General features: G+C 43.3%; 1 protein-coding gene across 21 annotated transcripts in view; it reads left to right on the forward strand.

Moving 5' to 3' along the window:
• Positions 1-27,259, forward strand: part of LOC121535357 (prominin-1-A) — a 135,236-nt gene that overhangs the window by 37,780 nt on the left and 70,197 nt on the right. For 17 of the 21 annotated variants that reach the window (XM_041842414.2, XM_041842405.2, XM_045205339.1 and 14 more), the window contains exons 2-4: positions 12,450-12,508; positions 14,679-14,705; positions 21,559-21,764. In XM_041842414.2, the coding sequence (XP_041698348.1) occupies positions 12,450-12,508; positions 14,679-14,705; positions 21,559-21,764 (292 nt within the window). The remainder of the gene's footprint in view (positions 1-12,449; positions 12,509-14,678; positions 14,706-21,558; positions 21,765-27,259) is intronic. The other 4 variants (XM_041842453.2, XM_041842480.2, XM_041842397.2 and 1 more) reach the window with 1 other exon arrangement.

The raw sequence follows: 27,259 nt of genomic DNA on the forward strand, positions 1-27,259 counted from the left end.
GAATCACTTACGTATAAACTTTTGGACTGCAGAAACTACCACAGAATGTGTTTCACTTTCATTTTTGCCACTCTCGTCATTATAATTTTGACTCTACAGGGTTTCTTCTGGATCTAAAAGGGGCTTAGGTGGTGGGTGTGGCAGGGCGCATGGCAGGGGTGTGGCAAGGGGTGTGGTCTGCCAGTCGGCTTGGTTGAATTTCAGATAATATTTTAGAGGCATCTTGGCGGTGTAGAGAAATGTTGGCATTTTTAAGCCAATTTCCTGCAATTATACACATTTCCCCATGGAGCTGAGAGACATTTTAGCAGTTTAAAGCAGATTTCCTGCAATTCTACACATTTTGCCAGGCAGCTGAGAGAAAATGTTGCAGTTTTAAAGCACATTTCCTGCAATTCTACATATTCTGCCATGGAGCTGAATAAAATTGTTGTAGTGTTAATGATAATTTCCTGCAATTCTATGCATTTTGCCATGGCTAATGCTGTGTTCTTTTGCTCAAACATAATACCAAAATCTAAATTCTTTGTTTTTGGAATTTTCAATTCTCCTTGACTGTCTAGCTTTTATTTTGGTGATTGTTAGTTCTCAAAGATTATATTGTAAAAAAATATATAGGTCCATTATCTTTTCTAAATACTCTATATCTGGTTTTAGTTATTTAAGTGTACACTGAAAGCTCTTTTCCATCCCGAAAACCCCCCCAAAATATATACACTGGCCCGCCCAAGGATTTCAATGGCAGAAAGAAACCTGCTTTAGGAAAGTCCCTCAAAATATCCTACAGCAGTCATCATGATGATGAAGACAATACTGTGTCTATGCAGTACCTTGCATCCCAAAGTGCATATTTACAAGGTTCACTCACCTTATGGTTGACAGTTGGGTGATATTCGGTGTCCATTCTGTGCCAATACACTCCCAATGGTTATTACAGTTCATTCAAATGATCAAGACTGATTATGAATGAGTGTTTACGTCATTTATTGTGTATCACCAACCCAGGCTCCCTTCAGATTCAGATCATCTTTGGAGATGATTAATGCGCCGCTGAACTGGGTACATGTATTGTGTGCCCCAGTGCGTGGGCTTGGACGTTCACTCAAATCAATTAAAGAGCTGTGCTAATCACTCTTGTTTTACATGGACAGCCAGGGGGCTAAGACTGAGGATTAGCATCACACTGTGGGTGTTTGGAGAGATGTTAGGCGGCAGGTAGCGTAGTGGTTGGAGCGTTGGGACAGAAACAGAAAGGTTGCTGGATTGAATACCCGAGCTGTCAAGGTGAAAAATCTGTCGGTGTGTTCTTGAGCAAGGCACTTAACCCTAATTTGCTCCAGGGGTGCCGTACTACTATGGCTGACCCTGTAAAACAACACATTTCACTGCACCTATCCGGTGTGTATATATAAAAAATATGTGATTATAGTTTTGTTGGCGTAGTCATCCTCTATTGGTACCATTAGACAGAACCACGTTAATCCGTAGTCGATGTTCGCGGCCCCATGGAAATCGAATTAGCATAATAATACAAATAATTCTGTTTAAGCAAGATATATACTTTTTTGGGGATGGGCTGCGTCTCAATTCACTGCATCCGCCAATGTTGGCCTTCCGTCTGCGGTAGAAGGTGGCAGAGCTACGGCGGTGTTTGTCAGACAAGGGGACATCCCAGGAAAAAGTCTGTAGCGTCCGACTACAAACTAATATGACCCCTTTATGGAAAGATGAGACTGTGTGCAAAGCTGTCATCAAGGCAAAGGGTGGCTATTTGAAGAATCTCAAATATAAAATATATTTTGATTTGTTTAACACTTTTTTGGTTACTACATGATTCCATATGTGTTATTTCATAGTTTTGATGTCTTCACTATTATTCTACAATGTAGAAAATAGTAAAAATTATGAAAAACCCTTGAATGAGTAGGAGTCTCCAAACTTTTGACTGGAACTGTATATGGAAGTACTTTAGTGCCCCCCAAAAAGGGTGAAATCTGTCAATGATGGGCAGTGTATGATAATCCCACCCATACAGCAGTTCTGTTACCTCTTTTCCTTTTAGGATGCCCACTTGCTACATTCTTGCAGGGTGCGTTGCAGGCAACATATCCTGTTTAACACAGGCAAAGATATGGGAACAGTCGAAACCTATAGGAGCTCTTTGTTGGTTAGAGCCTACCTACTGGGCAAAACTGTTTGAATCAACATTGTTTCCACGTCATTTCAACCATAAAATCTATGTGTTGACGTTGAATCGACGTGGAAAACGAATTGGATTTGCAAATCAAATAAGGGCATTTAGTCTTTTTTTCACCCAACGTTTAACCTAAATCCAATGACATGGTGAATTTGTTTATTTATTTCACATTATATTCACGTTAGTTGACAACTCAACCAAATGTAAATCAAAACTAGATGTTGAACTGACGTCTGTGCCCAGTGGGTATCTATCTAATCAGTTGATGCTGCACACCCATCCTAAGCAGAATGGGCTACCTCTGGGAAATCTCCCAATTAAATATTTATAAAGCCAGGTTTTTCTTCTTTCTTCTTTATCTCCACTCGAAGGCTGATATAGAGAATATAGAGAAAGCCTCATAGATGCTGCTGCGGTAAAATCCACCACTAAGGCTCGGAGGTGTTGAGATGCTAGCTGGCTCCCACACGCTAGCACATATAGAGTTACGGAGACGGAGAGTGCCGTGGGTGGGAAACCTAATCAGAGGCAAATTGATGGAGGAGGATTAGACGATTCTATTCACTGAGCCCGAGCTTGGATCCCATCCACATCCATATCTCTCTCACTCTCTCTTTTCTTTCTCCCCTTCCAGAGCTGCTCATCATTAGTGCCTCCCGATACACAAGCGCACTCACATACACTCACTCATTAACATATCAGACCTACACATCCATAAACTTCTCCTAGATGGCTAGTCCTCAGGTCGAAGGAAAGTTTAGTCATCAGGCGAGTGATTCACTGGCATGTTTTCCTTTGTACAAGTGCTTCTGATCTATAAAACCTTTTGCTTCACCTCTGAAAATGGCGAGGTCGATACCCATAGGGGATCACATCCATCTCAAAGACACAACAGATTGTCCAAATACCTCCTCCGCCTTGTCACATCAAAGCAGTCTTAAGTCCTCTGGGAGACAGCAAGGGAAATGTTCCAGTACATACAGAACATTTGTTTGTGTAAAAAATGTTGCTTGGGCTTACACGATTAAGTTAATACCATAGAGTTGGGTATCATCTCGCTCTCAAAAGAGACCTGCATTGCTGTGATTTTCCCATCACTGATTTATTATATTCCTCTTGAAATCAAAAGGAGAAACACCTGCCAGGAGTCAGGTGATATCAGACCCAGAGTAGGTGTCAGTCATCAGAGGAATCAGAAGCACATTGAGTTCCGAGTTTAGTTGGTAGGGAAGTAGCCTGGGAAGCCGCTAGTGGGCTTTATGGATCTCCACTGTCGTCTGGGATTGATGTGCACAGCCGGTAATGCACTTGTGTCCCCCGGCCACCCGGTTCTTACATAAAACATTCTCCACTCAGGCCGGAAAAGGCTTCCATTTCCTCAACTAGATTTAATGGCGAGAAGGCAAAAATTCCTGGGCATTAGCCACTCTAGCATGGTGGTGGAAAATGGTGTTTCACAAAGAAAGTAACCATATTTTCCCTGTTTTTTTTTTTTGTTGCCTTCTTGCCATTAAATCCAGCCTGAATGGAGAATGTTTTATGTATGAACCGGTTGCCGGGGGACTTGAGTGGATCAAGCCCAGACTATAGTGCAGATCCATAAAGCCCACTAGCGGCTGCCCAGGCTAGTACAGAAGTAGTGGATGGGGAACCCTACTGTACTGTTACGGTATCTACTATCCCACTGGCATTAAGTCCTACCTGTCTTATTATGTAATAGAACCCTAGCTCCCCTGGCTCTACTTCCTCTTGGTGTCACACAGTAAGAGACACGGCTATTTTGTTTACCACTGGGCCTAAGGGACTGTTTACATCTGCCTGAGGAATGGGAATTCATGCACCCTTTTCAAACCATGTCATCTGGGTTTGGAACAACAAAGCACAAAGGGCTGGCAGAATAGGAGGGTGATAGCACAGCAAACGTCTGACTTCCATTGTGTGTCTGTTTCTAAAGCCCTAATATCACTGACTCCAAAACATATCGGATCTCTTCCCCTCCTGGCTATGCTTTACCCTGAATATTTTACGACTGAATTTAATCTACATTTCAGTCTTTATAATAGTTGTCACAATAAGTTGGGCACAACTGATTATGGTGAGTGCAGATACAGACACATGAGCAGCATTTTAGGTCTGTAAACTAGCTTGCTGACAAGCCCTCAACAGTATAGTTTTACTGCACAGGCTACTGTATACCTCATCAGTGCATTTCTGCATGTCTATTGTAATGCTTGATGGAATATTATAGTGTTCAAGTAGTGAATTATCTCCCAGATCTCTAACTTTGGAAAACTGACACTGACATTTGCTGAACATGTCCTATATTTCAACTATAATTTTTGCTTTGGTTTATTTTAAGCATGAATAAATAAAACCTGATTATGCCTAATCATTGTATAAAAAAAACCCAGATATTGCTTTGGGATATTTAACCAGACATAACAATTCCAATGTAGATGTCAGCTTTTCAAACAAATGTGGTACTATGTTTTGTAATCTACATTTTTGTGTTTACAAAACGTCTAACTCTTTTTGGGTTCAGTGGGAGGTCAGGGCAGACTGTATCACTTCTGAGTGGTCAGTTTGAGGTTGTCACTACCACTGTCAACACTAGCTGCAGATTGTGTTACTTACGCCGTGAGGCTTTCCAGCTTCAAAGTGAAGTCTCTCTCTCAATCCTGCACCCACCATGCCATCTTTGACTGACCAAAAAAACAACTATTGTTACACAAGAGTTTACATCCTAAAATAAAACTCCAGCTCAGGACTGTATAATGGCACCGGAGGGGATGGCTGCCGTTTTATGGACTTTTAACCAACCGTGCTATTTTGTGTGTTTTTTCGCATTGTTTGTAACTTATTTTGTACATAATGTTGCTGCTACCATCTCTTATGACCGAAAAAGAGCTTCAGGACATCAGAACAGCGATTACTCACCTTGAACTGGACAAATAATTTTTCTTTAATGAGTCGGACGAGAGGGATTTGCTCCAGACACCGACAGGGCCCTCCTTCCCGTCATTCGCAGTAGAAAGAAAAGGAGATATCGCAGAAGGAGATTGCGGTGCTTGGTAAGGAGCCGTGCTTGCCATCGATACTATTGGCCAACTTACAATCGCTTGATAATAAAGTGGACAAACTACAGGCACGTATATCCTACCAACGGGACATTAAAAACGGTAAAGTCTTATGTTTCACCGAGTCGTAGCTGAACGAAGACATGAATAACATTCAGTTGGCGGGTTATACAGTCATGGTCAAACGTTTTGAGAATGACACAATTATTGGTCTTCACAAAGTTTGCTGCTTCAGTGTTATGAGATATTTTTGTCAGATGTTACTATGGTATACTGGAGTATAATTACAAGCATTCCATAAGTGTCAAAGGCTTTTAAGTTTATGCAAAGACTCAATATTTGCAGTATTGACCCTTCTTTTCCAAGACCTCTGCAATCCGCCCTGGCATGCTGTCAATTAACTTCTGGGCCACATCCTGACTGATGGCAGCCCATTCTTGCATAATCAATGCTTGGAGTTTGTCAGAATTTGTGGGTTTTTGTTTGTCCACCCGCCTCTTGAGGATCGACCACAAGTTCTCAATGGGATTAAGGTCTGGGGAGTTTCCTGGCCATGGACCCAAAATGTCGATGTTTTGTTCCCAGAGCCACTTAGTTAACACTTTTGCCTTATGGCAAGGTGCTCCATCATGCTGGAAAAGGCATTGGTCCTCACCAAACTGTTCTTGGATGGTTGGGAGAAGTTACTCTCGGAGGATGTGTTGGTACCATTCTTTATTCATGGCTGTGTTCTTAGGCAAAATTGTGAGTGAGGACTGATGGTAGCGCTCACCTTGTCTTCTCCTGACAAGGTGTTTTCCGGATGTCCCAGACAATCGGAAAGGTGATTCATCCGAGAAAATGACTTTACCCCAGTCCTCAGCAGTCCAATCCCTGTACCTTTTGCAGAATCCCTGATGTTTTTCCTGGAGAGAAGTGGCTTCCTCGCTGCCCTTCTTGACACCAGGCCATCCTCCCAAAGTGTTCGCCTCACTGTGCGTGCAGATGCACTCACACCTGCCTGCTGCCATTCCTGAGCAAGCTCTGCACTGGTGGTGCCCCGATCCCGTAGCTGAATTTTTTTTTTTTTTTTTTTTTTTTTTTTTAGTCATTTAGCAGACGCTCTTATCCAGAGCGACTTACAGGAGCAATTAGGGTTAAGTGCCTTGCTCAAGGGCACATCGACAGATTTTTCACCTAGTCGGCTCGGGGATTAGAACCAGCGACCTTTCGGTTACTGGCACAACGCTCTTACCCACTAAGCTACCTGCCGCCAACTTTAGGAGACGGTCCTGGCGCTTGCTGAACTTTCTTGGGCACCCTGAAGCATTCTTCACAACAATTGAACCTCTCCCCTTGAAGTTCTTGATGATCCGATAAATTGTTGATTTAGGTGCAATCTTACTAGCAGCAATATCCTTGCCTGTGAAGGCCTTTTTGTGCAAAGCAATGATGACGGCACGTGTTTCCTTGCAGGTAACCATGGTTAACAGAGGAAGAACAATGATTTCAAGAACCACCCTCCTTTTAAAGCTTCCAGTCTGTTATTCTAACTCAATCAGCATGACAGAGTGATCTCCAGCCTTGTCCTCGTCAACACTCTCACCTGTGTTAACGAGAGAATCACTGACATGATGGCAGCTGGTCCTTTTGTGGCAGGGCTGAAATGCAGTGAAAATGTTTTTGGGGGATTAAGTTCATTTTCATTGCAAAGAGGGATTTTGCAATTAATTGCAATTCATCTGATCACTCTTCATGACATTCTGGAGTATATGCAAATTGCCAGCATCAAAACTGAGGCAGCAGACTTTGTGAAAATTTATATTTGTGTCATTCTCAAAACTTTTGACCACGACTGTACATGCACATTTCCAGATGTCATCAGCAGAAATACAATCAGGGCACGGCAGAGGACAGAGCTCTGCGGTGTTGATTTATGACATTTGAATGTGCATTAGATGGCAACAAGATCATATTGTACAGCAGTTTCATCAGGTAGCATGAATACAAAGCTGGCGAGAGATGGTTAGAATAGGATAGGAGGCCAAGAGTCTGTGTAACCAATAGAGAGTCAGAGTCCCGAGTATGGGAACAAACATAGTCTGTCCCATGGTTGGGTAAACAAGCAAGTTCATAGTCAACAAAGCATGTAGGAGTCATGAGGCAAATAGCATAAAGCACAATAAAAAAAATATAACGACTTGGGGCTAGCCATTGTAAGTTCAGAGTCACTCGCCCCAACAATGCGTGTGTGCTGGAGGCGAGCGAAAGCGCGGGAGAGAGGGGGGAGTGTGGCGGGGGTACCTGTACCAGACAGGGGGAGACAGGCCGGGGCAGACGGGGAACAGATCGCCAGGTGGAATCCAAGCAGCAGTGCCGCAGGCAACGAGAGTAGGTGTCACACCCACTTGGGAGAAGCTTTTTTAGGGAGGCAGGTTCCTTGTAGAAAATCCCAGCTAGCTAATGTAGCTAGCAAGTCTCTGTCCACCGTTTCCACATGGAAAAGGAGGTCGTTAGCTTGCTATATCTCTTCAGTTTCGGCGAATGGTCCTTTACGAAGTCCAAACAAAGTTGACCTGTGGCAGTTGTATTGTGGAGATTGCGAGGAGGATATCTTCTGATGTGATCAAAGTAACAATATTGTTTCTTATTAAGGTAATTTACAATTAAAGTGTCCTGGCTGCATATCAGTTCAAAATAGAGCTGAATCTAGGGGGTACTGTATTGTAATGACCTCTGCACAGATGGAGGGGGCTTCAAAGGCCTCTGCATTTGGGTGGGGGAGGCTGTGAAACTCTCCTGCCATTGTTGGGCTCAAGGGCTCTCACTTCATACCTCAGTGCTAATTGATCTGATCTGTTCTGCCCTAGCAAGCTTGGTAGCCTTAATTTAGCATTCAGTCCTTATAAAGTAAAATATATAATTGTAATTTATTTTTCTTCTTGGCTTTAAAAGTAGCTTCAGACTAAACATTACTCACACAGTTCCAGGTTGGTTGGTGTTTTCAGGTTTCTTGTGCTTATAATAAATAATAATAATATGCCATTTAGCAGACGCTTTTATCCAAAGCGACTTACAGTCATGCGTGCATACATTTTTTTGTGTATGGGTGGTCCCGGGGATCGAACCCACTACTTCTTTTGCTGGTCGTTGGTTTGGTAGAGCATTTGCTGTACAGACCTTGGAATTAAGAATCTTACAATCAAATGTAATATATTTCACAAAACATTTCCAAATGAATTTTAAAATATATTTGCAAAATATATAGAGAAATACAAGTGAAAATATTGTAATATTGTAATATTTAGAAATAGATTAAATACTTTTCCCGATATTTAACATACACTACCGGTCAAAAGTTTTAGAACACCTACTCATTCAAGGGTTTTCTTTATTTTTACTATTTTCTACATTGTAGAATAATAGTGAAGACATCAAAACTGTATGTTATATCTGAGATTCTTCAAATAGCCAACCTTTGCCTTGATGACAGCTTTGCACACTTTTGGCATTCTCTCAACCAGTGTCACCTGGAATGCTTTTCCAACAGTCTTGAAGGAGTTCCCACATATGCTGAGCACTTGTTGGTTGCTTTTCCTTCACTCTGCGGTCCGACTCATCCCAAACTATCTCAATTTGGTTGAGGTCGGGGGATTGTGGAGGCCAGGTCATCTGATGCAGCACTCCATCACTCTCCTTCTTGGTAAAATAGCCCTTACACAGCCTAGAGGTGTGTTGGGTCATTGTCCTGTTGAAAAACAAATGATAGTCCCACTAAGCCCAAACCAGATGGGATGGTGTATTGCTGCAGAATGCTGTGGTAGCCATGCTGGTTAAGTGTGCCTTGAATTCTAAATAAATCACAGACAGTATCACCAGTAAAGCACCCCCACACCATAACACCTCCTTCCCCATGCTTCACGGTGGGAAATACACATGCGGAGATCATCCGTTCACCCACACCGCGTCTCACAAAGACACGGCGGTTGGAACCAAAAATCTCTAATTTGGATTCCAGACCAAAGGACACATTTCCACCGGTCTAATGTCCATTGCTCTTGTTTTTTGGCCCAAGCAAGGCACGTCTTCTTATTGGTGTCCTTTAGTAGTGGTTTCTTTGCAGCAATTTGACCATGAAGGCCTGATTCACACAGTCTCCTCTGAACAGTTGATGTTGAGATGTATCTCTTACTTGAACTCTGTGAAGCATTTATTTGGGCTGCAATTTCTGAGGCTGGGAACTCTAATCAACTTATCCTCTGCAGTAGAGGTAACTCTGCGTCTTCCATTCCTGTGGCGATCCTCATGAGAGCCAGTTTCATCATAGCGCTTGATGGTTTTTGCGACTGCGCTTGAAGAAACTTTCAAAGTTTCTTGAAATGTTCCGTATTGACTGACCTTCATGTATTAAAGTAATGATGGACTGTCGTTCCCCCCCGTTTCCCCCCCTCATAGTTTTGATGTCTTCACTATTATTCTACAATGTAGAAAATAGTAAAAATAAAGAAAAACCCTTAAATGAGTAGGTGTTCTAAAACTTTTGACAGGTAGTGTATATTGTGATATACATTTTACATACATTTCTATATACATTCTAAATTCATTCCGAAATATATCTTGGAATGTATTTAAAATGTATTAAATAAAATGTTTTTGAAATACCTTATTTGGCCAATTTTAAATATTTCACATGTAAACAAAAAAAAGTATCTAAAAATACATTTTAAATGTATGTTTTCCCTGTAAGATTACTACTTTTAAGCTGCTACTACTTGCCTTGCAGGCTAGCCCCTCTACCCTGATATGTTCTCCCATACTGTAGGTAGCTAGCTAATGTGATTACACAGAGGGTTGCTGTAACAGGCTGACCAAACCGGCTCCGCGCGTGCATCTGCATGCGCCATTGTGCGCATGTTAATTTTGTCTATCCCCACCAGACGATTTCATGACACGCAGGTTAAAATACCAAAACCAACTGTGAACCAACTATATTAATTTGGGGACAGATCGAAACACAAATGAAACATTCATGGACATTTAGCTAGCTTGCTGTTGCAGGCTAATTTGTCCAGGGAGGTAAACATTGGGTTTTTATTTTACCTGAAATGCATATGGTCCTTTTCATAGCTGGATCTTTTTAGAATTTTGACCCATTTTGAGTCATACAAAATCGTGTGCTCTCTACTCCGACAATTAATCCACAGATAAAAAGGGGAAACCTAGTTTGTTTTTTGTTAGTTTTCTTAATCTCTCCTCGTTCATCTTCCTTCTTCTTCTTCTGTGGATTTTATATGGCAGTTGGTAACCAACTTTAAGGTGTAACTGGAGTGAAGTGGAGTGAAGTGGAATGGAGTGGACTGAACTCGAGTGAAATGTGGACCTCGTTCATCTTTCAATCATCCATGTGGGTACATGCTCGTAAAAACCAATGAGTAGATGGGAGAGGCGGGACTTGCACCGCGTCAAGCTCTAAAATAGAACCAAATTCTGTTTTAGCGCCAGGCTACGCAGACGCCCATTGACGCGTGCAAGAAGTTTGGATGAACTGACTGAAAAACGTGTACATTTATTTTGCAACGCTCGCGCAGGCAATGCGGCCGGTTTGGTCAGCATGTAAGTAATCTTCTTGTGAGAAAACCACTGAAATGGTTCATGGATTTCCCCATTTTTCAGAATGTGAGGAGATATTGACAGTGGTCGATTCAATGTCAAATTGAACTGTCAGAAAAGTGAAACCAGAGGTCTTTTTTAGATTAATTTTTCAACTCTGGGGGGAAACGAATGGGGGAAACGTGAGCAATGTGTCAAAAATAATTTTGACGAAGGACTATTTTCTGGTAAGGACATCCATATGCGAACATGTCCTAATTTCAACACAATTTAATGTCAAGACAAAGATAATGAAGTAGCTTTTCCATGGAACACGTGTTAGTTTGCCACTGATCTTCATAAAAGCAAGAATAATTAGGTGAAAGAGAAGCCCGAAGCGACCTCCTCTCTTAAAACACAGCCCATCCTTTGAATAATAGATGGCCCATCTTTGCTAAAAAGTGCCTGTCAACAATTCCCTCCCTCCTTAGCATGTCTTTATTAGCATTTTTGTCCATTTTGCCTGCATTGCAGCAAGAGGAAGCCCCTTGTCTTTCTTTTTGCATCTCATTCCAGGGCACTTTAAGCCTATGAGAAGCATTGCTCTACGCTGTCATCATTTGTGAGAAATGAAAACCTCTGCTGCAGGTCAAATAGCTGTGGGAAGAGTACCCCACGCCATGTTCTATCAAGCTCACGCCCCCAATATGCCACATGGAGAGGGCATCAAGAGGGTTGGAGGAAAGGCAATCTTGGAGAATGTTGTCACAGTGTTTTTTGTCCTCAGCAGTGTTTCTCGGTAATATGACATCCGCGGAAACAGGGTGCTTGACCCTTTCACCTCATGAAAGCGTGGTGCTTGACCTTTTCACTTCATGAAAGCGTGGTGATTGACCCTTTCACCTCATGAAAGGGTGGTGCTTGACCCTTTCACTTCATGAAAGCGTGGTGCTTGACCCTTTCACTTCATGAAAGCGTGGTGCTTGACCCTTTCACCTCATGAAAGCGTGGTGCTTGACCCTTTCACTTCATTAAAGCTTGGTGCTTGACACTTTCACCTCATGAAAGCTTGGTGCTTGACCCTTTCACCTCATGACTTTGCTTTCGCCTCATGTCAGTTTGACTCCTAACAAAATAACATCAGTGGCTATGTTGTCCTCACATTGAACTGAAGGGTTCTTTTGGATTTCATATGTTGTTGTTTTTTTAGCTTTCTTATGTCTTTAGATTTAACCTGCACAGAACATTTTTACTTCATGTCCATAGTACAAGTGGATGTCTACAGTTCTACAGTTACTCTAAGGTTTCATCCACCACTAGTGAAGATGCAATAGCCTTTTTCTAGATCAGTGGATAGCTTTGCTGAACACACATAATTCAATAAAATACTATTATTTTGTGTCTCTTTGGGCTGAACCCCCTATTGATATGTTATCTAATTTACTACTCTACAATTTAGAGGGTAAAGGTGGCCCTCAGGGGGTGGTGTTGTAAACATTTCTGTACTGTACTTATGCGGGAACATGATGTTGCGTAACCAGCTGTGACAGTGCTGAGCTGTGACAAGGGGGCTTCATGCTGTGTCTGTTTCCTCCATGTTGTTTCAGATCTCGTCATCAAAGTCGCCAAGGATAAATTTGGAGCCATTCAGTCGGAATATCAGAAGGTAAGCGTGTGCTTGTGTACACACTCTATGTTTTATGTTTGCCTGTGCTTGTTTAGACGTTTTCATGATTTCACGTTCTTATTAGTGTCACCGTTTTTCTTATGATACGGAAATGACGCATATTTCAGATGTTGCGAAATTGGCACCGCCCTGTCTATTCTAAACCAATGTGTTAATTGCTTGTGGAAGCCAAAGCGTGGCTGTCCTTTGTGTTAGTACACTGTAAAAACAGTAATTGCCTCTGGCACTGTGTACGAAAGCAAACAGAGGGAGAAATCAGTTGTGTTTTTGTCTAATAAACAGCTTTAATTAACAACAAGTTTTCAGAATTTAAGGAGGAAAGTGTTAGAAAGTTTCCAGACAGAACTTTAATGATTTATTTATTAATCAGGATTAAACTGTTTTGAAGCCCACCCAGTCAATGGCGTGCCAAAAGGCTGAAACGACTTCAAAGATGGAATGTACAATACATTAGAGCCTATACAGTCATGGTCAAAAGTTTTGAGAATTACACAAATATAAATTTTCACAAAGTCTGCTGCCTCAGGTTTTATAATGGCAATTATAAAACCTGAGAATGTTATGAAGAGTGATCAAATGAATTGCAATTAATTGCAGAGTCCCTCTTTGCAATGAAAATTAACTTAATCCCCAAAAAAACATTTCCACTGCATTTCAGCCCTGCCACAAAAGGACCAGCTGACATGTCAGTGATTCTCTCGTTAACACAGGTGAGAGTGTTGACGAGGACAAGGCTAGAGATCACTCTGTCATGCTGATTGAGTTAGAATAACAGACTGGAAGCTTTAAAAGGAGGGCGGTGCTTGAAATCATTGTTCTTCCTCTGTTAACCATGGTTACCTGCAAGGAAACACGTGCCGTCATCATTGCTTTGCACAAAAAAGGGCTTCACAGGCAAGGATATTGCTGCTAGTAAGATTGCACCTAAATCAACCATTTTATCAGATCATCAAGATTGTTGTGAAGAAGGCTTCAGGGCGCCCAAGAAAGTCCAGCAAGCACCAGGACCGTCTCCTAAAGTTGTTTCAGCTGTGGGATTAGGGCACCACCAGTGCAGAGCTTGCTCAGGAATGGCAGCAGGCAGTTGTGAGTGCATCTGCACGCATAGTGAGGCGAACACTTTTGGAGGATGGCCTGGTGTCAAGAAGGGCAGCGAGGAAGCCACTTCTCTCCAGGAAAAACATCAGGGACAGACTGATATTCTGCAAAAGGTACAGGGATTGGACTGCTGAAGACTGGGGTAAAGTCATTTTCTCGGATGAATCCCCTTTCCGATTGTTTGGGGCATCTGGAAAAAAGCTTGTCCGGAGAAGACAAGGTGAGCGCTACCATCAGTCCTGTGTCATGCCAACAGTAAAGCATCCTGAGACCATTCATGTGTGGGGTTGCTTCTCAGCCAAGGGAGTAGGCTCACTCACAATTTTGCCTAAGAACACAGCCATGAATAAAGAATGGTACCAACACATCCTCCGAGAGCAACTTCTCCCAACCATCCAAGAACAATTTGGTGAGGGCCAATGCCTTTTCCAGCATGATGGAGCACCTTGCCATAAGGCAAAAGTGATAACTAAGTGGCTCGGGGAACAAAACATCGGAATTTTGGGTCCATGGCCAGGAAACTCCCCAGAACGTAATCCCATTGAGAACTTGTGGTCAATCCTCAAGAGGCAGGTGGACAAACAAAAACCCACAAATTCTGACAAACTCCAAGCATTGATTATGCAAGAATGGGCTGCATCAGTCAGGATGTGGCCCAGAAGTTAATTGACAGCATGCCAGGGCGTATTGCAGAGGTCTTGAAAAAGAAGGGACAACACTGCAAATATTGACTCTTTGCATAAACTTAAAAGCCTTTGACACTTATGGAATGCTTGTAATTATACTTCAGTATACCATAGTAACATCTGACAAAAATATCTAAAAACACTGAAGCAGCAAACTTTGTGAAGACCAATACTTGTGTCATTCTCAAAACTTTTGACCATGACTGTAGATGCTCTTTGTCTGTGTGCAACTGTCTGAATATTCATGTTAATTTTAAGTTTGATTTTATGCTTCATTATTGGGTTTGTATGGCTTTGCCCTTTCTTTGACTATGCGCTGGCTTTGTCTTCTGCATGCCTTCATCATCTGACTTGGCAACCCTCAGCCAGAGAACATTGTTCTGACACTCCAGGTAAAGTCTGCACACTACCTAGCCTCCTTTACCTTCATCCACCTGTATGGGCCCAGTCCTTCCCCACCTATCCCTCACCAATCTAGCGTCCCTTTAGCTCACCCTGCCATCACATCTGTTGAACTGACCCAGCGGGCAAAACTGGTTGCAATGATGTCAGACTTTGCCATGATAAGGTCAGGTTGTACACTCATGGCAAAATGACATGTTGTTTACACACCTTTTTAGCATACTAGAAAAATACCTCTTTAACTGATTGTAATGTGGTTATCTGACCTGATAAGAACCTAAATATGACATCTTTCACAGATGCTGTCATGAAAAATACAAATGTATCTGGTTGTAATCTGGTTATATGACATCCCTTCAACCAGAAAAACAGATTTCAATTAGAAAATTATGTCATGACTTTGCACTTTCCATGACAAATTTTGCCAGCTGGGCTGGGGTTCTTGGAAACGACTTATAGTAAATGGTCATCATTGGAAATCCATTCAAAGTTCTATGACGGTCAGTATATACCCAATGGGTTTATATGGGCTTGTACTGTACTGTATTAAGTGCCTTCCTACATTAATATGATCATGCCAGTCATACACTAACAGGCACAATTCATATCTGTGTATGAGACATTTCCGAAAGGGTCAGATGTGTTTAGGACCAGGGATTACGATGGCAACCATTCAGTCAGGCCATGTAGTTTCCTAAACCCTCTGCAGTGTGTTTTTCCTCTTCTCTCCCAGCCAGCCAGTCAAACCATTGCCATGCTGAGCCTCACTTGAGCCCTAGTTGTGCTGATGTGGTCAGAACTCCAGTTAATTCCTAAGACACTAACCCCCTCCCCCCCATATTCAGGACAGTCCTAGTCCATAAAGACCCTCATATATCACATTCCCATGCGGTAGGCCAACCTGCTGGAGACTGGAGAGGTTAGGTGATGCTTATCATCATATCTCTTACCATTATTTCAAGGGCTGTCTTTAGAGCGCCATTTTAACCATGTAAAGGGACTTTTATGCCTGTTGGTAAGGATTGGACGAAGATTACAGTTTACTGCTACCAATACCAACCTGTGATACACCCTCTTGCAATCGGACAGTTATTCTGGAGAGAACATTTATCTAAGTCACTTTTTCTGTCCTTGTTATGCAGTGAGAGAATGGCTGTGTGTGTTTTTATCCCTAATTGGACGAATGCCAGTAGCAAGCGAGTCGGCCCACCTGGAATCTTAACCTTGAGAATTAATCAGATCACATAGCGTTGAGTTACACAAAGTGCCCTAGCCAGAAAGATATGGCATATAGAAGCAAACCGGATGGACATCATGAAAATGATCGGAGAGGTTGAGGGTAGAGGAAGTTCAGGAGTAAAAACAAACAAAATAGAATTATTGTAAAATTGACTGTGTCCATAAAATGTATAAAGTATGTATAAGCTGGAAGTAGAGGCCTAAGCGTTGTTGTTCACTAGTTTACTCCAATTAGGGAAGGGGTAGTGGGGTTGGAAAGGAATAAAGGGAAATATATATATTTTTTAAAGGATATGTATATATATATGTATGTATGTATATGTATTTATATGTATGTATGTATGTGTATATGTATGTGTATGTATATGTGTGTATATATATTTATATTTATATATATATATATATATATATATATATTTGCGAGAACAAAAACCATATGGGGGATTGAAAGTGATGCAGACAATTACATTGAAGTTACAATCTATCTGCAATATTAAAGCTGATCTACCCCCCAAATAATGACAAAAATAAATAAAATGATTAAAAAATATATATATATACATATATAAATCATGCTAAAAAAAAAATACTAAAAAAATACGTGCCCTTGCCTGTTGACACCCAGTTCAAACAGCTGTGGGAAGCATTTCACAGAAAAATCCATCTAAAAGCGACTGTAGAGGACGTGCAGAATCCTCAACAAAGACAAACAAAACCGTGGATGGGCAAATTAAAAGGCCAAACTGCCAGAGCTGGTCAGACATGGCTGCTTCGTTCATTATAGTAAAAGTCACACATTCCCTCCAGCTCTGAGATTTACTACCTCTGATAATGTGGAGAAAAAGAAGCCAGGGCGAGGGGGCTTTAGGTAAGACAGGATTTCTCTTTATCCATAGCCTCCAAGAACTACCTGACTGACACCCAGCGAGCCTTACTCAGCCAAATAGTGGCTTTGGAAGTTGGATTAACTGAGCAGCTGGAGATTTAGAAACTTTCCCCAAAGATTTCAAAATGAGCAGAAGAGGAAAGGAGGTGGAAAAAGTTCAGAATAGATTTGAGCCTAAGTGCTAAATGGCAAAGCAGCAGGCAGATCTCTAGAGCTGGAGGGAATTATTAATGAGCAACTGCCACTAAAAAACAACTTCTCATTTAGAAAACAGTCAATGTGGCATTCGATATGAGTCAGAAACATGTATTCTACAGTCAAAATTGACTACAAAGTGTAAATAGGATAATTTTGGAATTTTGTGAAACTTGTGGTCGTGACTGCGTCACAACGTAAATGAAGGTTGGGTTTGTTTCAACACTGCCCACATGCCCACAGCTGGCAGCACACAAGTCATTATCAATTCATGGTGCAGCTGCACGTGACCCAATCGTAATGCCTGTGGTACATTTTTTGACTTTGGATATCCCTATGGGGCTAGTTAGGGTCCATCTGTAAATTACACAATGTACATGGGACAATATGTTTTTTAATGCGATCCACCATGTAAAAAAAAAGGGATGTAAACAAAGCCGAATGTTTACTTTTTTAATACAAATCAGTCTGACAGTACTTTCGACAGTATTTCAATCTGAAGGAAGTATGGTTTGAAGTGACTGAAATGCATCAGAAAGGTAGTGGGAATTTCAGAAGATCACATGGCAATAATTTGTTATTATATTCATCATTGATGATGTTATTTTTCCCCCATTCGGATTTAGTGCCTGGTCTTGTCCACTCTGTTCTAATTAGTCCTGTGCTGCTTGAGGGAAACAGAAGACACATACGTTTCCTGAGATTCTTATCTTTCAGTGATGGGGTCATATTTTTTTGTTGTTGCTTAAACCGTTCAAAGAATAAAGCCACATTTGTTGGAAGAAAACAGAAACCACTCTGTTTATTACAACCGCATCTAGCGGCTAATGGAGATTACTGACGCAACACCGGTTCTATGAACCAAGTGCAATTGATTAAAAAAATTATCGCCACCATTTTCTAATCAGGCAATCCCACATGGGGTCACGACCCCTAGTTTGGGAAACACTGTGTTAACCCTTTACAGTCGTGGGAATTTGCCTATATGGATAGGGCTAAATTGAAACTGTTTATTACAGAAGAAATATCAGAAGAATATGCATAACCATGGTAGCAATTGAAAGGGAACAGTTTGGAGATAATGAGAAAATGATTAGACCAAAGGTGAGTACACAACAGTTCACCTGACACAAGACTGAATACAAACATTACACTGTTGATTGTATGTACATTTTACATTTACTGTACTTTTCACTGCATTTGTTGATAACACAATCTAAAAATAGATTTTACATTAAACCTCTTAAGGATCGGACCCATTTTAAAAAATATTTGCTTAAAATGACATTCCATAATCGAACTGACTGTAGCTCAGGACCTGAAGCAAGGATATGCATATTCTTGATACCATTAGAAAGGAAACACTTTGAAGCTTGTGGAAATGTGAAATTCATGTACGAGAATATAACACATTAGATCTGGTAAAAGATCATACAAACAAAAAAACATGCGTTTTCTATTTTTGAAATGCAAGAGAAAGGCCACAAAATAATATTGCAGTTTAGGCGCAATTTTGGCCACAAGATGAAAGCAGTGTGTGTGCAAAGATTCAGATTAATCCAGTGAAGCATTGCAATACTGGACTATTTTGTATCAAGTCTGCCCAAATGTGTTGAATTGGTCAATTGATACATTTTCAAGTACATAACTACAGAGAACATACAAAAATTATATGGTAATACAAATTGTAAGTTTACACTCTCCCAGGAATGTCATAGATGATGGATCATTAGCTTATACACTAACTTTCACACATCTATATGGCCGGGCAGGGTGGGTGTGGTGCCAGAGACAGCAGCGGTTCAAACTGTAGAACCCAGTTCCTACATTTGAATTAAAAAATTGATTTTATCAAACAAAACTATGCTACATTTGATCTCTGGGACCCTTAGGATGACAAATCAGAGCAAGATTACTGAATGTAAGTACATTATTTACCTTCAGAGGTGAATGTATCAAACCAGTTGCCGTGAGACGTTTTTTGTTGTTATGCACTCTCCTCAAACAATAGCATGGTATTTATTCACTGTAATAGCTACTGTAAATTGGACAGTGCAGTTAGATTAACAAGGATTTAAGCTTTCTGCCCATATAAGACATGTCTATGTCCTGGAAAGTCTGCTGTTACTTACAACAGTCATGCTAATCACATTAGCGCACCTTAGCTCAACCGTCCCATATACGGGACACCGATCCCGTAGAGGTTAAGTAACATGATAAGACTATTCCTGTAAAATGTGGGGTAGATGCAACATAAGACAAAACAATTTCAAGGGTTTGAGTGAGAGGACTAACTGGTGTCTCCAAATGGCCACACACCTCTCCAAAGCAATTTCAATGCACTTTTATGACTCAAAGAAGAGTCTTCAACTATAAGGTACTTTTTTGTGCTGTTGATGAACTAGAGCAAGCACACTTGTAGTTACTTTGGAACATAACTCTGCATCCCCGCCATCACACAATTACTGTTGTTGTTTTCGCAATCCAAAAACGGTCCATTATAAATCGCAATCTGGTTCAGGTGGGCATGGTTTGAAAGCTTGTTCTATTGCCAACATGACTAGCTAAGTTATAAAATATGATCTTACAGTGTTAGGCTTTTACAAGGCAATTCAGAAAAACACATGGTAATTTTGGTGCGCATAGAAAGGAGTCATGAGTGCATTCAGGTGCATGTGCCACGGCAACTTTTCTTCACAATAAACAAACATAGGCTCATTATTTTCAGAACAATCCAGGGTATGACGCCATGTCAACTTGTAACTGTACATCAAACATAGTGATCATAAACGTTGACCCTGTATATGACATTCGTTTTATGATTTGGAAATGTGAAGTGCAGATTTGGTGTTTGGCTTGCTTGTATGACAAAGCGGTATTTATTATAATCCTCCACGTCTCATCTTTCAAAGTACATTGAGGCATCTTCATTTACAGATTTTCCTTCACTCAGACAACAAAACATTTGCTTAAGTTGGCCAATTATCGGGAGGGATGGGGAAACTTCTTGTCGCGCGCGGTGCTCAATTTCAGAACGGCTATCAAGCAAAACCCATAAAGCGCTGTGAAGCGCAGAGCAAGAGCTCTGACATCATGTTTAGCATGTTACTGTATAGCCACTATGTTCCAATTTAGACGCTTATTAGTGTCCAGATCTGCCATTTTCAACCCGTATACGGGTACAAATATTGAAAGCATTTAATGAGAAAACTAAAAGGTGTGCAATTTTCATTGTCTAATTTATTGACGGTCCCTAACAAGCCCCCGGAGATAGGCTGTCCAAAGTCAAACCAACTTTGCCACAGTCGCCTAGCTAAAGCTAATTGGCAAAATAATCTGGCTAACACACACAAGAGACACCCACATCAAACCACACCCCAAAACCAACTCGCATTTGATTTAGGTGTTGGCCTCTAGCATTTCTTAATAAACCAAATCTAAAATGAGGCCAAATCAGGAAGTGCAGTTGCCCTTTAAGAAGGTTAAGATTAGAGTGAATCAGTAGGGAAAGCCATGAGAAGAGCCCGAATCATTCAGACGTTTTGATAGCGGCCCCTTTGATCCTTTCATAACGAAGCAGCCCATTGAACATCATTGTGACAAGTTACATACGGTGCAGGAATTACAGATCCCTATAGATTTTTCTAATTTTCAAAGCCCTCGCTTAGTTCAGTTGACATAGGAGAATATCAGTGGAACGGCAGCCTTACATAACAAGGGGAGGTGGGAGACAGTGTTCACGATAACCAACATGATAATTTGAGTGCTCTCGAGTTTGGCCCATTGAGTGTTCTAAAGTTCGGCCCATGTGCTCAATCCTACATGGTCATTACCCCTACCCCATCTCACCTAGCTACCCCACCCCTGGCTAACTGAAGAAGCATAGCTATTTCTGAAGTAGCATTAGTAGCACTAATTCTTACTTTCCCCTTCACTAGAATTAGTCCCATATTCCTTAGACAAATTGCACCTATTGAACTAAAGATTTCTGTCTCATTTTTATTTATGATTAAATGCATGTCCTTTGTGTTGATATGCCCTTATTTAAGCTGTTTTGATGCTAAATGTAATTCAATTTGTGTTTCTGTTGATTTGACATTGTTTATGGCATTATTCTTGCTATCATTAGCATGTTTGCTGCATAGTATGTAATAGTATCAAAATCACACTGAATCAGAAATTACGTGAAATGGTATAACTGTACCGTGTCCACTGGCTTGACACGTCACAGATTTGGCATTGATTATAAGGATAACATCTCCACAGCCGTCACTGTTGTCCAGCTTTGTGGCCAAATTGCAAAAACTGTCAAACATGGCCATGGAGTACTGTGTTTAATGACAAAAACGTTCATTTTAGCATTCAGGTAAAGTGTCGTCAATGCCAACTGTGGCATCTCATCATCATTCTAGACTCATCTACTCCTCCCTCTCTACTTCTACCCCTCTCCTCACTCCCTCTCTCTCCTTCCCTCTCTCCCCTCATCCCCCTCTCTCCCCCTCCACTCCTCCTTTTCTCTCCAGGCCATCTACTATGAGACAGGCTTCATGGTGTGTGCCGTGCTCGGCCTGCTCTTCATGGTCCTGCTGCCCCTGGTCGGCCTCTTCTTCTGCCTGTGCCGCTGCTGCGACAACTGTGGCGGCGAGATGCACCAGCGCCAGCGGAAGAACGCAGACTGCCAACGGGGCCTGCTCACCACGCTGCTCTTCGCCACCTCGCTCGTCATCACGTGAGTCCACATCCGTTGATATCTTCATTCCATGCATCACTGGTGGCAGTCAACTAAAAGTGTTCCCCCTGCCTTTGTATAGGCAAGGATGGTTCGCTTAGTTCTTTTCCCCTTCTGCTTAAAAGTATGACTTCAATGGGTTTCAATTGAAAATGTTGTTTAAACAGGCCCTGGGTGTTGTTTTAGGGGGTATTTTGTGCCTTGTCTGGATTATAATCTAGGGAAAACACTGGGTAACTATGAAGGCTGCACTAGAAGGTTTGAGGCCACCTGGTCTACCTCAGTGCTGTAAATGTAACACTATAATGCCACACATTAATCATGGCTTACATTAATCATGGCTTACAATCACAGCTTACATCAAGAGACCCCATGGAAATCTTCCTCAAAAGGCCCACTACTACATTTATAAGCAAGGTAGAGTTTGACATTTTACATAGAGATATACAATACATTTTTACTCAGTCTCATTCTCAACAGTCTTTTTACTTAATTTATGCTGTTCCTGCTTCAGTGTTTTCCCTCACAAGCTTTTACGAACACAGTACATCACCTACTGGCTTGCATCACTTAAAAAACCTCACGACATTAGATATCCAGTGGTGATTGTGAGGAACAAATGGCCAAATGTACTTACAGCACATTATGGCCTAGGCAGTAGAAATAGCCAAATATGGACACAATACAGACAGTATCTGTGGCTTGCCTCTGGCTCTACGGTGGAGGAGAGAGGATTCATCAGGCTTCTTTTCTCTGTTTGATGTTCTTGACTCTATGGCTTTATTGGAGAGAGTGCGGCATTATTAGAAATTCCAGAGTGGAATCCTAGCTGCCCAGAGACAAGTGTCTGAGAGAGTAACCACCCAGAGCCCTTATTAAATCTCCCCGGCCACCAGACAAAGATTCTTCACCGATTCTAATGAAGCAATTACACTGGGCACAGGAATGAGGAGACTGAGGGACGTTTTACAGTGATGACAGGAGGTGGTATTTATAAGAAGAGTTTTGATTTGCGTAAGGCTTGCAGGAACATTATTAGAGAGGCAGAGAGAGGATTAGACATAAAAAGGACAGGGGTGGTGTATTTTACATTATTTCCAAGAACTGTTTGATTGAATGTGAAAGCTTATTTGAAGGTTTAGGCTATAAGGCTTTCAGGTGTTGATTATACACTGAGTGTACAAAACATTAAGAACAACTGCTCTTTCCATGACAAACACTACCGGTCAAAAGTTTTAGAACACCTACTCATTCAAGGGTTTTTCTTTATTTTTATTATTTTCTACATTGTAGAATAATAGTGAAGACATCAAAACTATGAAATAACACATATGGAATCATGTATTAACCAAAAAAGTGTTAAGCAAATCAAAATGTATTTTATATTTGAGATTCTTCAAATAGCCACCCTTTGCCTTGATGACAGCTTTGCACACTCTTGGCATTCTCTCAACCAGCTTCATGAGGTAGTCACCTGGAATGCATTTCAAGTGACAGGTAATATGTGGAATTTCTTTCCTTCTTAATACGTTTGAGCCAATCAGTTGTGTTGTGACAAGGTCTGGGGGGTGTATAGAAGATAGCCCTATTTGGTAAAAGACCAAGTCCATATTATGGCAAGAACAGCTCAAATAATCAAAGAGAAACGACAGTTCATCATTACTTTCAGACATGAAGGTCAGTCAATACGGAACATTTCAAGAACCTTAAATATTATTAAAGTGCAGTCACAAAAACCATCAAGCTATCACGTTTCAGGAGAAGACCCAGGTATAGAACGACAGGCAGTCTCAGGGTCAGGGCAGGTAGAGGTCAATAATCCAGGGTGGTGTGACAAGGTACAGAACGGCAGGCAGGCTCAGGGTCAGGGCAGGTAGAATGGTCAAAACCGGGAAAACTAGAAAACAGGAACTTGAGAAAGACAGGAGCAAGGGGGAAAACGCTGGTAGGTTTGACGAAACAAAACGAACTGGCAACAGACAAACAGAGAACACAGGTATACACTGGGGATAATGGGGAAGATGGGCGACACCTGGACGGGGGGTGGAGACAAAGGGCTGTGAGACATGGGTTTGATTCTAGACACATGAAAAGTGGGATGTATACGGAGGGTACGGGGCAACAGAAGACGAACAGCAGAGGGGCTAATGATCTTGGAGATGAGGAAAGGGCTGATAAACTGGAGGGACAGTTTGTGGGACAGTTTGTGGGACTCCATCTTGGGTGGACAGCCATACCTTCTTCCCGAGATGATGACGGGGTCTGGTAACCAAGGGAACACTCAAAGGGCAAAAGACCTGTGGCAGAGCAGGGAAGAGGGTTGTGGGCGTATTCGACCCACACTAGTTGCTGGTTCCAGGTGGTGGGGTTGGCGGAGACCAGGCAGCGCCGAGTCATCTCCAGGTCTTGGTTGGCTCGCTCTGACTGGCCGTTGGACTGAGGGTGGAAACCGGAGGACAGGCTGGCTGACGACCCAATGAGTGTGCAGAGCGCCTTCCAGAACCGGGACGAGAACTGAGGACCCCGGTCGGAGACCATGTCCTCTGGGGGTACATGGATCCGGAAGACGTGCTGCACCATGAGTTGGGCCGTCTCTTTGGTGGAGGGTAGCTTGGGGAGAGGAATGAAGTGGGCGGCTTTGGAAAACCGGTCCACAACTGTCAGGATGGCGGTGTTGCCATCAGACGGGGGAAGACCCGTGACAAAGTCCATGGATATGTGAGACCAGGGACGGTGAGGAACAGTCAGAGGTTGGAGGAGACCAGCCAGAGCTTGCCGAGGAGTTTTGTTCTGCGCACAGATCGTGCAGGCGGCGACGAACGCGGAGACGTCAGGAACCATGGTAGGCCACCAAAAGCATTGTCGCACAAAGGCCAGGGTCCAACGGGAGCCCGGGTGGCAGGCAAGCCAGGACCGAGGAGCGGATAGCGTCAGTAAAAAACATCTGGTTCGGCTGGGAACGCTGCGCCTCCCGGACCTGCTTCCCTATTTCCCAACTGAGTGCCGTCGCCAAGCATGAGGTGGCAAGGATGGTCTCGGATTCCGGGGGTGTAGCCGCGGGGCAATAGCGGCGTGACAGCGCATCTGGCTTGATATTCTTGGATCCTGGTCAGTATGAGAGGGAGAAGTTGTACCGGGTAAAAAGCAGGGCCCACATAGCTTGCCTGGAATTGAGACGCTTGGTGGTGCGGAGATATTCCAAGTTCTTGTGGTCTGTCCACACAATGAACGGATATTTCGCCCCCTCCAGCCAGTGCCTCCACTCCTCCAACGCCACCTTCACCGCGAGAAGCTCACGATTCCCCACATCGTAATTCCTCTCCGTGGTGTTGAGGCGATGGGAGAAGAAAACGTTGGGATGTAACTTGAGGTCCAGGGCCGAACGCTGGGACAGGATCGCCCCCACTCCGACATCCGAAGCATCGGCCTCCACCACGAACTGGCGGGACAATGGGAGCAGTGGTGAAATGGTGTTTGAAGTCTCGGAACGCCCGGTCAGCAGCTGGGGACAATGTTAACGGAACCTTGTGAGTGGTGAGTGCAGACAGGGGGGAAGCCAAGGTGCTGTAACCCCGCATAAAGCGCCGATAAAAGTTGGTGAATCCCAGTAAACGTTAGCTGGGGCCAATCCACCACCACGCTCACCTTCCCGGGATCCGTCTGTACACTCCCTGCAGCGATGATGTAGCCCAGGAAGGGGATGGTGGAGCGATGGAATTCGCATTTCTCTGCTTTCACAAAAAGCTGGTTTTCCAGGAGGCGTTGGAGGACCTGTTGGACGTGGAGCACGTGTTCTTGGGCGGAGTGGAAGAAGACAAGGATGTCGTCAAGGTAGACAAACCGGTTCAACATGTCGCGGAGAACGTCATTAACCAGGGCCTGGAACACAGCTGGAGAATTGATAAGGACAAATGGCATGACCAGATACTCGTAGTGGCCGCTGGCCGTCTTGAAGGCAGTATTTAACTCGTCCCCGTCCCGTATCCGCACCAGGTGGTAGGCGTTCCGTAGGTCCAGGTAGTCGATGCACGGGCGCAGGGTTTCGTCCTTCTTCTCCACGAAGAAGAACCCTGCACCGGCAGGGGAGGCAGAAAGACGGATGAACCCGGCAGCTAGGGAGTCCTCAATGTAGGTCTCCATAGCCTTCATCTCCAGACCCGACAGCGAGTACAGTCACCCCGGGGCGGAGTGGTGACTGGGAGATGGTCGATTCCGCAGTCTTAGGGTCGGTGCGGCGGAAGCGAAGTGGCCTGGGCCTTACTGATAACCTCCCGGAGGTCCTGGTACTCCGCGGGAATGGCGGAGAGGTCTGAGGCAACTTCCGAGCCCCCAGGAAGACGTCCCGGGGCAGGCTGCGCTGACTTCAGGCAATGAACGTGACATCCATGGGAATGGAGATGGGTCATGTGGGGATGCTCAGCTCGGACGCCAGGGTAGCGTCCATAAAGCTCTCAACGGCCCCAGAGTCGATGAGTACCCGGAGAGATTTAGATTTGTTCCCCCACAGCAACATGGCATGAAAAGTGGTGTGAGTAAGGGGAGAGGAAAAGTTCTCCATATGGCCCACCAGAGTACTTGCTCCTACCGGTGAGCCTGGTCTTTTAGTGGACAGGTGGACACAAAATGACCAGTAGTCCCGCAGTACAGGCAACTCTTTGTGTGAAGCCTGTATTGCCGTTCGGCTGGAGACAGCCTAGCTCTGCCTAGATGCAATGGCTCGGGAAGAGGTGAATTGGCAGACTTCGGAGACTCTCGGGGGAACTCGGGTAGCCTCGGGTTCTCTCGGCAACAGAGCCGTCGGGGACTTCCGGCATATCTCGGAGGCGAGGTGGAATCGGACTTCCTCTCCTTCCTTCGTTCCCGTAGTCGCCAATCGATCCAAATGGTAAAGGCGATGAGCGAGTCGAGATCCGTCGGTAGTCCCGGGCTGCAAACTCGGCCTTTACTTCCTCCGATACTCTGTGCAGGAACGTGTCGAACAGCGCTTCTGGTTTCCAGGCACGATCAGCTGCCAACGTGCGCAAATCCACTGCATAGTCTGCCACACTGCGGGATTCTTGCAGAACTGGAGTAACTTCCGGGCAGCCTCTCTCCCGGACAATGGAGCATCAAAAACCTTCTTTACCTCCTGCATGAACTCCTCCAGACTGAAGCATACAGCCAACTGGTGTTCCCACACTGCCGTAGCCCAGGCGAGAGCCCTCCCAGACATCAGAGTGATGAGGTACGCTATCATAGAGTGGTCCGAGGGGAAGGAGGAGGGCTGCAGCTCGATGAGGAGCGAACACTGAGCAAGAAATGCCCCACAGGTTCCCGAATCACCAGCGAAGTGTTCCGGGGGAGGTAAGCGGGGTTCTCGGGAAACCGGGGTGGCCACCTCCGAATTTGCAGCCCAAAGAAATGCTTCACAGAGTTCAAGTAACAGACACATCTCAACATCAACTGTTCAGAGGAGACTGTGTGAATCAGGCCTTCATGGTCAAATTGCTGCAAAG

Source organism: Coregonus clupeaformis, chromosome 2, assembly GCF_020615455.1.
Source record: "Coregonus clupeaformis isolate EN_2021a chromosome 2, ASM2061545v1, whole genome shotgun sequence".
NCBI lineage: Eukaryota > Metazoa > Chordata > Actinopteri > Salmoniformes > Salmonidae > Coregonus > Coregonus clupeaformis.